General features: G+C 40.9%; 1 protein-coding gene across 1 annotated transcript in view; it reads right to left on the minus strand.

Moving 5' to 3' along the window:
* Positions 1–951: 951 nt before the first annotated feature.
* The window catches only part of LOC110490153 (protein phosphatase 1H), a 52,128-nt gene continuing 40,464 nt past the window's right edge, over positions 952–12,615 (minus strand). The window contains exons 7-10 of the mRNA XM_021563362.3: positions 8,275–8,338; positions 8,003–8,110; positions 5,493–5,644; positions 952–5,328 (exon numbers count right to left, since the gene is read on the minus strand). Of these exons, the coding sequence (XP_021419037.3) occupies positions 5,181–5,328; positions 5,493–5,644; positions 8,003–8,110; positions 8,275–8,338 (472 nt within the window). The 3' untranslated portion in view covers positions 952–5,180. The remainder of the gene's footprint in view (positions 5,329–5,492; positions 5,645–8,002; positions 8,111–8,274; positions 8,339–12,615) is intronic.

Below are 12,615 nucleotides of genomic sequence, written 5' to 3' on the forward strand. Positions count from 1 at the left end.
AGTATTGAGAAACTTTTGTTATTGACCAAATACTTATTTTCCACCATAATTTGCAAATAAATTCATTTAAAAAATCCTACAATGTGATTTTCTGGATTTTTTTTCTCATTTTGTCTGTCATAGTTGAAGTGTACCTATGATGAAAATTACAGGCCTCATCTTTTTAAGTGGGAGAACTTGCACAATTGGTGGCTGACTAAATATTTTTTTGCCCCACTGTGTATATATATATATATATATAGTGTGTGTGTTTTTTCTTCTACAATAACAATGCTCAATATCTGAGTAACTCCTTTTTCTCTCAAGTCAAACAGCCAGGAAGCCTGAAAAGACACACTGAGTGGGCAGGGAGCTAATAGGCTGAGTGGGTGGGGAGCTCACCTTTATTGACAGTTCTTGAAAAAAGCCTACAGTTGAAGTCGGAAGTTTATTTACACCGTAGCCAATTACATTAAACTCAATTTTTCACAATTCCTGATTTTTAATCCTAGTAAAAATTCCCTGTTTTAGCTTAGTTAGGATCACCACTTCATTTTAAGAATGTGAAATGTCAGAATAATAGTAGAGAGAAGGCTTTATTTCAGCTTTTAAATCTTTCATCACATTCCCAGTGGTTCAGAAGTTTACATACACTCAATTAGTATTTGGTAGCATTGCCTTTCAATTGTTTAACCTGGGTCAAATGCTTCAGGTAGCCTTCCAAGTATGCTTGGGATCATTGTCCATTTGAAAGACCAATTTGCAACCAAGCTTTAACTTCCTGACTGATGTTTGGAGATGTTGCCATTTATTGATGCCATCTATTTTGTGAAGTTCACCAGTCCTTCATGCAGCAAAGCACCCCCACAACATGATGCTGCCACCCCTGTGCTTCACAGTTGGGATGGTGTTCTTTTGGCTTGCTTTGCCTCCCCCATTTTCCTCCAAACATGACGATGCTCAACAGTTCTATTTTTGTTTCATCAGACCAGAGGACATTTCTCCAAAAAGTATGATCTTTGTCCCTATGTGTAGTTGCAAACCGTAGTCAGGTTTTTTTTATGGCGGTTTTGGAGCAGTGGCTTCTTCCTTGCTGAGCGGCCTTTCAGGTTATGTCAATCAATATAGGACTCGTTTTACTGTGGATGTAGATACTTTTGTACCTGTTTCCTCCAGCATCTTCACAGGATCCTTTGCTGTTCTGGGATTGACTTTTCGCACCAAAGTACGTTCATCTCTAGGAGACAGAGCGCGTTTTCTTCCTGAGCGGTATGACGGCTGCGTGGTCCCATGGTGTTTATACTTGCGTACTATTGTTTGTACAGATGAACGTGGTACCTTCAGGTGTTTGGAAATTGCTCCCAAGGATGAACCAGACTTGTGGAGGTCTTTAAAAAAATGTTTGCCGGTCTTTGCTGATTTCTTTTGATTTTCCCATGATGTCAAGCAAAGAGGCACTGAGTTTGAAGGTAGGCCTTGAAATACATCCACAAGTACACCTCCAATTGACTCAAATGATGTCAATTAGCCTAGCAGAAGCTTCTAAAGCCATTAAATAATTTTCTGGAATTTTCCAAGCTGGTTAAAGGCACAGTCAACTTAGTGTATGTAAACGTCTGACCCACTGGAATTGTGATACAGTGAATTATAAGTGAAGTAATCTCTGTAAACAATTGTTGGAAAAATGACTTGTCATGCACAAAGTAGATGTCCTAATCGACTTGCAAAAACTATAGTTTGTTAACAAGAAATTTGTGGAGTGGTTGAAAAACAAGTTTTAATGACTCCAACCTAAGTGTATGTAAACTTCTGACTTCAACTGTATGTCAAGCAACATGGACGCAGTGTTGCGGTGAGATTATCTCAAGTAAATTTGCTGATACACAAAGCAATGGCACATGGTTTCACAAAAAATGCTCCTACAGACACTGAGTCACATGGCTTGCTATATAAAGTAGGCAGACAGGCATTGAGCCATTCAGTTTCTGTTCAATTTAACATTAGAATGACTAAAACAAGTGACCTATGCAACTTTGAGCATGGTATGATCATCTGTGCCAGGCGCACCGGATCCAGTATCACAGAAACGGACGCCCTACTGAGCTTTTCACAAACGAGTGTCTAGGGTTTACCGAGAATGTTGCAGCAAACAAAAAAATATCCAGTCAGCAGCATTCCTGTGGGCAAAAACAGCTTGTTGATGAGAGAGGTCAAAGGAGAATGGCAAGAATCGTACAAGCTATCATGATGGCCACAAACAGACAAATAACAGCGCAGTCCAACAGTAGTGTGCAGAACGGCATCTCGGAAAGCACAACTCGTCAATCCTCGTCAAGGATAGGCTATTACAGAAGATGACTACACCATGTTCCACTCCTATCAGCTAAAAACAGGAAGCGGCGGCTCCCCTGGGCACGCGATCACCAACACAGGACAATTGAGGAGTGAAAAAACATCCTCTGGTCCGAGGAATCCCAGTTCCTGTTGAGTCAGGAGTTGGCGTAAGCAGAATGGGTCTATGGACCTATCCTGCCTGGTGTCAACCGGTACAGGCTGGTGATGTACTGGTGTGTGGAATGTTTTCCTGGCACATATTAGGTTCCTTGATACCAATTGAGCAACGATTGAACAGCACAGCGTATCTGAACATTGTCACTGACCAAACCTGTTCACAGCATGAACGTACCACACGTGCCCACGTCCAATCTGCTGCAACTGCGTGGTGCTGTCGCGTCAGCATGGACCAACATCCCTGTGGAACATTTCCGACACCTTGTGGAATCCATGCCCTAAGGAATTCAAACTTCTGGAGGCAAAGGGTGGTCTGACCCGGGACTAGATGAGTGTATCTTTTTTCTTTTTACTGTCCGGGAGTCAGGCAATGTCCATATAGCATGACTATTAACGATAGTTAGTTAACGATAGTTAGTTAATAGAGATGAATCTCCCGTTTGACATGTGTAATTACTTGAGTTTTGGGGAACCCTTCCCCCGCTTTTGTTCCATGCTAGCTGAAGACCGAGCTAGCCAGTTCCTAGCTAACACCAGACACAGATGAAAGTACAAACCGAAGTATATTTGCCTTAGATGAATAGGGGAAACCTCATTGTATTTGCAGACATGCTGCAGTCAAATTGTAGCACCACTAGACTAGCTACCTAAACCACTCCCCTCTGCGATATTGGTTACAAGGCGATACATATTTAAATTGGTGTATTAAAATGAGAGGATTTTGTAATGTCACAAAAAGCCCTTAATGATCTGCCTCCTGAATCCAAACGGGGGAATGGACCAGTAACTATATGATCAAACTTTTCATCAATGTAGAAGCAATAGTCATTTTTCATACTTTGGTCATCCTACTTTGATCTGGTTTCATCCAAATATCATCAAATTTCATAAACATGATTTTGACTGTGCAAGACCTTTCAGGCCTATTCAATCCGTTTCAGCGTAAACCTGCCATGACCGACAACTGCATAGCAATTTCCTTGCTTTTGTTTAGGTGATGTCAGAGGTGTAACTGCGTTGGAGCAGCTCTTCTCATCATGTCACCAAACCACACCTGTCTATACACCCCACCCGCATTAGAAGTTCAGAATGAGAAAGTGTAGGCTATATAGAAAGTGACACTCAAATTGAAACTCATTAAACAAATTAATAAGGCTTGATTTCAGCCTAATTGGGGTGTAGATTACAGCACACATTCCAATGTTTGAGCTTGAAACAACAAGGCTGCATGGGATTTATACTAATGCGACTTGTGCGTCCAATGGCAATGTCTGCGATAGGTATAATGCCGAGAGTCACTTGCTGATTTGACAGCTCCAACGATGTTACACCTCAAAAATAATCTAAATCTAAATAAAAACACAAACTGCTATGCAGTTGTCAGCTATCGTGGGTTAAGGCAGATCTGATTGGAAATAGCCCTAAACGTAGCACATTGTCTGATGGGTAGATAGCAGAGTCAAGAGCCAGAACTTAGTATCTTATGTTAGGAAACCATCTTCGAGCACGGCATCTGTGAAAACTTCATCCAGAACTTCAGCCACCATCAACAATACATCAAAGCTGACAATGTCACCAAAATGTAACATGTCGGAAATTATAGGGTATGTTTACATCAATTCATATGTTTTATCATGGTATGAGTGAAAAATAATAAAACAAAGGTGCAGTATGACGTAAGTGGATTACTGGCACTGAATTCAAGGATCAAGTGTGACAATACATCAGTCAGTATAAATAAATCCTCTTACAATATTGAAAAGTAAAATACGCATAGACTGGCACAAACTGAAGTGGCAATGGTGTAGGCCAACATACTTAATATTCCATTGAGTATATGAAACCCCAAAACGTCCTTCAGCAAAGACATCTCTTTTCTTTGGGCTCAGTCTGAACCACTATATCTCCATCAATTTCCCAAAGCAAGCAGCATTACATGCAAATAAACATCTTGAACATTATCAGCCTAAAATAATGATCTAACAGAAATAAATATACAGCTACATCATAAGATTTGTAACAGAACGTGGGTCTTGGTCTATGAATACATTATAAGATAGAACTCTTTAACTTATTGTTTTTTGAATGACTATGACCATTTTTACACCAATGAGAAAAAACAAGATCAAGTCATACACAAACAGTACCATAGTAAACTATTGCACCTTGCTCAGTCAGATTATGGTGAAGGATACAGAATCTTCATTATATAAGCTACATCAAGTCAAAAAATGTGATCTTCACTAAGTTCAGCCTCCCTTTCCAGTTGAGACGAGTGAGATGTTTTAGAAAACTACATACTACAAAACAACATACTTTTAGTAAAAACCACTTTCTGCCAGACAAACACCTGTCTGTACTCAACCTTGGTAGGTCTGAAAGAAACACTGTGCTTCAGGAAGTGACTCCTCTGAAGCCACACTGTGGCAAAGCAGGAAACAAAGCTGCACAGGTCAGCATCACATGACTGGGATCTCAGGTCACATACCACAATCTGAAGCTCATACCTGTTTAGGGAAGAAGGGAACATTGTAACATCTTGAAGGATTATCACTTATAGTACAGCACTGAGAGGCGGGTGACACAGAGAGAGAGAGAGAGTCAAAAAGAGAGGGGTACAGTACTGCTGGTTGAGGAGGGAGCCTGCCATAGAGATATGAGTCTGCTCCATTCATGGCCTGTAGGTGGTTCTAGGGTTGGCGGTTTCCGTACATCAGAGGGATGATGTAACAGGAGATGTCGTCTCCAGATCCCAGTCGTTCATTAGTGATCCGCCAGCCTCGGTCCTTCAGTACTCCCCGCGCTCTCATCACCAGATCCTGAGCAGCCATCGTGTACCTGGTCACAGACATGAAGTGGAGGGGTGTGTTGGCAAAAATGGTCCACTGTCAATAGTTGTATTTACTTTGTAAGATATTGGATGTTTACTCAATTTACAAAATTGCATAATACAAAAAAATGTACTTTTACACGCACGCAGGTCCACTTGCACACAGACACACCTGTATAAGTCGTCAGGGTCACAGTTGGCCAAGAAGGTGGAGACTGATTCGTTGACTTCCTTGTTGGAGAGGACGTCCCAAAGACCATCTGTTCCCATCACCAGGACGTCGTCAGCACCGTGCTCGTATTGGTTTAGGTTGTACACCGTCACCTAGAAAGAATAACAACAAAATGGGCCAGGTTGTGCACAATAACAACAATAGCAGACTGAGTTAGCACCATGCTCGTACTGAGACAGGTTGTACACCAGGGATCATCAACTAGATTCAGCCGTGGCCCGACTGCAAGAAGCCCGAACATTTATAAAACATAATCATTTCAAAACTTGCTTAAATTTGTATACAATCATGTGTATCTCTATTATACTTGGGAACACATTTCCCAAATTAAATCATCTGGAGCTAATTTCCTGGTGTTTTTGAAAGTCTTATGTCCAACAATAAAAATGGGAAAACTTGGCGGTGCCAGATAAAACCACCTGCGGCCTGCCCACCAGTTAGGGAACCCTATTGTACACCTTCACCTGTAACAAACAACAGGGTCTTATTCAGGAGAGAACACCAATTACATATATAATCGAATAGGATCTGTCTGATGTCAGACAACCTTGGTTTGACCATGACAGAGGAACTGTGGTACTGTATACCCTGAACCCGTAGTGTATGTGCTTTAGCCAACTCTTCTATCATCATACCATACAACTGTGTGGGAGCAGGCTACTGTAGCTATTCTCTCTACCTTTGATTTAAAGACGATAACACTATAATAATGGCACCATAATATGAGAGAGAGAGGTAGAGAGACCCTGGTTGAACTGCCTGTGTAATGAATAAAGAGCTTCAAATAATCAGACTGAATGAGACGGACTCAATGGATGGACTATGAGTGAGATGAAGAGCTGTGAAACTACCAGAGTCAGGTGGGCAAAAGTACTCCAGGAACCAAGCAAGGCCCAAAATATTATGCATCGCTCTTTCCTTCCTTGAACTATTTACGAGTCTGATAACTTTTGTCTTTACTCGCTGTTACAAACCCAGTTAGCCAATCCACTGAAAAAAACAACACTTTCACTCGGTCGAGCTACTTGGATCATAAACTGAGCTATAATGTGTGCACAAGGCGTGAGCTGGATAAAGTGGCTTGCAAAAGTATTCACCCCCCATGGAATTTTTCCTATTTCGTTGCCTTACAAACCCCCCAAAAATCTATTTTAATTCCAGGTTGTATCATTTGATTTACACAACATTCCTATCACTTTGAAGATTGTTTCACTCAAACAAGAAATAAGACCAAAAAAAATCTAACTTGAGCATGCATAACTATTCACCCCCCCAAAGTCAATACTTTGTAGAGCCACCTCTTGCAGCAATTACAGCTGCAAGTCTCTTGGGGTATGTCTCTATAAGCTTGGCACATCTAGCCACTGGGATTTTTGCCCATTCTACAAGGCAAAACTGCTCCAGCTCCTTCAAGTTGGATGGGTTCCGCTGGTGTACAGCAATCTTTAAGTCATACCACAGATTCTCAATTGGATTGAGGTCTGGGCTTTGACTAGGCCATTCCAAGACATTTAAATGTTTCCCCTTAAACCACTCGAGTGTTGCTTTAGCAGGATGCTTAGGATCATTGTCCTGCTAGAAGGTGAATCTCCGTCCCAGTCTCAAATCTCTGGAAGGCTGAAACAGGTTTCCCTCAAGAATATGCCTTTATTTAGCGCCATCCATCATTCCTTCAATTCTAACCAGTTTACCAGCCCCTGCCGATGAAAAACATCCCCACAGCATGATGCTGCCACCACTATGCTTTACTGTGGGGATGGTGTTCTCGGGGTGATGAGAGGTGTTGGGTTTGTGCCAGACATAGTGTTTTCCTTGATGGCCAAAAATGTTAGTCTCATCTGACCAGATACCTTCTTCCATGCGTTTGGGGAGTCTCACACATGCCTTTTGGAGAACATCAAATGTGTTTGCTTATTTTTTTCTTTAAGCAATGGCTTTTCTGGCCACTCTTTCTTAAAGCCCAGTTCTGTGGAGTGTACGGCTTAAAGTGGTCCTATGGACAGATACTCCAATCTCCTCTGGGGCCTTTCATAACAGGTGTATATATACTGAAATCATGTGACAGATCATGTGACACATATTGCACACAGGTGGACTTTATTTAACTAAAAATGTGACTTCTGAAGGTAATTTGTTGCACCAGATCTTATGTAGGGGCTTCATAGCAAAGGGGGTGAATACATATGCTCGCACCACTTTCCAGGCTTTTATTTTTTTGAGTTTTTTGAAACAAGTATTTTTTTTCATTTCACTTCACCAATTTGGACTATTTTGTGTATGTCCATTACATGAAATCCAAATAAAAATCAATTTAAATTGCAGGTTGTAATGCAACAAAATAGTAAAAACGCCAAGGGGGATGAATACTTTTGCAAGGCACTGTACAAGATTGTGTGTGTGTGTGGAATGGTGCCAGGATGCTACACACAGTGCATCATAATTGGATTTACCTCTGGACAGCAGGACAGGAAAGGCTTGATGTAGATGTTGGAATCATGGACTTTAAGATCATGGTCACCCAGACCTCTGGTCACGCCTATGGTGGCCATTACTCTGGCCTGAGGAAGAGTTTTAAAGACACCAGTTAGTGTACTATTAAACTAAGATATACATACTTTTTTCCTATGTAATAAACTCTGTTATAAATTCTGTTCACATCCACATTTAAACACAGACACACACACTCTCTCGCATTCACGCACGTTACACACACACAAACAACCTTTTTCCCTTCGCCGTAGACAAGTGGGAACCTCAGGTCCTCATCTTCTATGGTTTTATATGCCCTGTGTGGAAAGAGGAGACAATGGGTTTGTATTTCAGCGTTTATAGCGCTGAGCATTACACACACTGTATTTGATGGTCCTCATTATACCTGTCGCTGAAGGGAGGAGAGGGAGAGCGAGGTGGAGAGAGAAAGCGAGAGATGGAGCGAGATGACGGAGAAAGAAACAGTAAAAATCAGCTGAGAACGAGGGAAGCAGATGGAGACCTCAGAGAGATATTTCAATTATGTTAGAGTTCATGTAGTTTTTCCTTCTTTGCTTTATAACAGGCCAGGGAGCCATTATGGTTCTTCAGAGCCACAGTCAGCAAGTTTAATCATGACCCTTCCTCTAGTTTCACATACACACACTGTGGTCTAAGGCACTGCATCTCAGTGCAAGAGGCATCACTACAGTCCCTGGTTCGTTTCCAGGCTGTATCACATCCGGCCATGATTGGGAGTCCCATAGGGCGGCGCACAATTGGCCCAGCGTCGTCCGGGTTTGTTCAGGGTAGGCCGTCATTGTAAATAAGAATTAGTTCTTCACTGACTTGCCTAGTTAAATAAAAGGTTAAAAAGGAGTTTCCGTGAATTTCACAGTAATTTCCAGGCGGCTCACTAGCAAGTAAGTTACTGTATTTCATATTGCAGTACACGTATTGTAATCTAAATACACTCAATGCAAGCACTGTGTAATGACACACATTACAATACCGTAGAATTGACTGTATTATGCTGTAAAAAGTAAATGTTACCATAATCCTACTAAATAAATGGATGAAATTGATAATACCCCAAACCAAATTGCGGGTAAAACATTTGATAATACCCCAAACCAAATCGCGTTTTTTTTTTCTTTTGTGATAAATGACAAACTTGCCCAAACTGGTTTTCGCACATGCTCTCTAGACAACAGTTCGCTGATAAAGTGGACATGGGATGGATAATTGTTTGTTAATGGCAGCTAAGCATCGATCATCATACAAATTAAGACCCTTGATATTTATTGGAAAGGAGCATTGAGCTCATCACCGTGCACTTTCACCAACCTGTAGCCTAAACTGTGCATGCTTTTTCAATTCGCACACAAAGTAATATCGCGTGACTGCAAATTTACCTTGAAATGATTGTGGTTCTATGTACATTTCGTTGCATTATTCATTTTACCTACACAAAAATATAATGTCGAACGAACAAATTGTCTGTCAACATTTATGAAATTGTACCGACACTTCCTGTTTCCATTACACGTCTTGTTTTTTTCTCTTATGTGCCAGGAATTTACTAGCATAAAAACTGTGGAGGAAATGTGGTTAGTGACTGGGAGACTGTTATGAAGGCTTGTTTACTACTGTGACTGGGACACAAAGAACATTGCAGTAGTACACAATACCAAAGATGGAATAGAAATAAAGAGAATCTCATTCTATTCCTCTATTCCTACACTGGAAGGGCAGATCATGTTGACTACTCTAATAATAACAATAACAATATAATAAAATGTATTGTACAGTTTCTCTATGGGTCACAATGCAGAGCAATAGCTTCAAAAAATACCAGTACACATCCATATAATGGAGAGTGATACTGAACAAGTTCCCCCTCCTCGTCTAGCCAAAAAACTTAACTGTTGAGTTAAGGCATTCGTTCCGACTGGTTAATGTAAAGGTTAAGGTTTGGGATAGGGTTAAAACAGAAAAAATACAAACGAGGGCCTCGCACTGGGATTGAACCCGCAATCCTCTGAGCTGTAGCTCATGGTTTAGAGACGGTTAAAAGGGGGATTTCACCCTGGGGGACCATGGGTTTGTTTTGATCATGTCCGAGGGATTTCTAGGTCAGTGAGATGTTTCACAAATAAGTGTCCACAAACAATGCACCCTATGACAACTTTCAGTGTATTGGAAGGGGAGGTGCAAGATCTGAAAAAAAATCTAGTCATGCTTGTGGCTATTTTATACTGATCGCACTGATTGCATGGTCATGTTAATGATATGAGAACTGAGGATGGATGAACAACATTGTAATTACTCCACAATACTAACCTAAATGACAGAGTGAAAAAAAGGAAGTCCATACCGAATAAAGATATTCCAAAACATGTATTCTGTTTGCAACAAGTCACTTAAGAAATACTGCAAAAAATATAAAACAAGTTGTCCACTATCGGCATTGTAAGTGACTGCGTAACTGGCGGCAGGGAAGTCAGGCACAGGAGAGAAAAACTGGGTAATCATCAGAGCAGTTTTATACATAAAACCACCGGAAACCAGAACAATAAACAAATGGGTACAAAACCCGTTGCGTACCAGAGAAAATGTGCACATGCACTTACAATAAACAATTCCGCACAAAGACATGGGGGGAACAGACGTTTAAATACACAACATGTAATGAGGGAAATAAAGACCAGGTGTGTGAGAAGACAAGACAAAACAAATGGAAAATGAAAAGTGGATAGGTGATGGCTAGGAGACCGGCGACACCGACTGCCGAGCACCGCCCGAACAAGGAGAGGAACCGACTTCGGCGGAAGTCGTGACAGGCATATTATTTATTATCGGCATCAAAATGTTAGCTGTTAAAATTAGATCCAACAATAATATTAAGAGATTAGAAATCTGTGGCTGTACGCTGATGATTCATGTTTTCTTTTAAAACCACAATTAGAATCCCTCCACAGCCTCAGAGGATCTAGATTATTTTGATAACCTCTCTGGATTAAAAGTGTACTATATTACTTATTAGATCACAAAAAAATTCAACTTTTACATTACTGTGTAGTTTACCAATAAAATGGTCTGACGGGGATGTGGACATACTCAGAAAGAAAGAAATGATCTCACTCCAATACATTTTTATAGAAAGTTAACAAAAATAGATAAGATCTTGCTACCATGGAAAGGAAAATACCTACAGTGCCTTGCGAAAGTATTCGGCCCCCTTGAACTTTGCGACCTTTTGCCACATTTCAGGCTTCAAACATAAAGATATAAAACTGTATTTTTTTGTGAAGAATCAACAACAAGTGGGACACAATTATGAAGTGGAACGACATTTATTGGATATTTCGAACTTTTTTAACAAATCAAAAACTGAAAAATTGGGCGTGCAAAATTATTCAGCCACCTTAAGTTAATACTTTGTAGCGCCACCTTTTGCTGAGATTACAGCTGTAAGTCGCTTGGGGTATGTTTCTATCAGTTTTGCACATCGAGAGACTGACATTTTTTCCCATTCCTCCTTGCAAAACAGCTCGAGCTCAGTGAGGTTGGATGGAGAGCATTTGTGAACAGCAGTTTTCAGTTCTTTCCACAGATTCTCGATTGGATTCAAGTCTGGACTTTGACTTGGCCATTCTAACACCTGGATATGTTTATTTTTGAACCATTCCATTGTAGATTTTGCTTTATGTTTTGGATCATTGTCTTGTTGGAAGACAAATCTCCGTCCCAGTCTCAGGTCTTTTGCAGACTCCATCAGGTTTTCTTCCAGACTGGTCCTGTATTTGGCTCCATCCATCTTCCCATCAATTTTAACCATCTTCCCTGTCCCTGCTGAAGAAAAGCAGGCCCAAACCATGATGCTGCCACCACCATGTTTGACAGTGGGAATGGTGTGTTCAGGGTGATGAGCTGTGTTGCTTTTACGCCAAACATAACGTTTTGCATTGTTGCCAAAAAGTTCAATTTTGGTTTCATCTGACCAGAGCACCTTCTTCCACATGTTTGGTGTGTCTCCCAGGTGGCTTGTGGCAAACTTTAAACAACACTTTTTATGGATATGTTTAAGAAATGGCTTTCTTCTTGCCACTCTTCCATAAAGGCCAGATTTGTGCAATATACGACTGATTGTTGTCCTATGGACAGAGTCTGCCACCTCAGCTGTAGATCTCTGCAGTTCATCCAGAGTGATCATGGGCCTCTTGGCTGTCTTCTCCTTGTATGAGCTGAAAGTTTAAAGGGACGGCCAGGTCTTGGTAGATTTGCAGTGGTCTGATACTCCTTCCATTTCAATATTATCGCTTGCACAGTGCTCCTTGGGATGTTTAAAGCTTGGGAAATCTTTTTGTATCCAAATCCGGCTTTAAACTTCTTCACAACAGTATCTCGGACCTGCCTGGTGTGTTCCTTGTTCTTCATGATGCTCTCTGCGCTTTTAACGGACCTCTGAGACTATCACAGTGCAGGTGCATTTATACGGAGACTTGATTACACACAGGTGGATTGTATTTATCATCATTAGTCATTTAGGTCAACATTGGATCATTCAGAGATCCTCACTGAACTTCTGGAG

Source organism: Oncorhynchus mykiss, chromosome 15 (assembly GCF_057628025.1).
Source record: "Oncorhynchus mykiss isolate SJ-2025 chromosome 15, ASM5762802v1, whole genome shotgun sequence".
In the NCBI taxonomy this organism is placed as follows: Eukaryota; Metazoa; Chordata; class Actinopteri; order Salmoniformes; family Salmonidae; genus Oncorhynchus; species Oncorhynchus mykiss.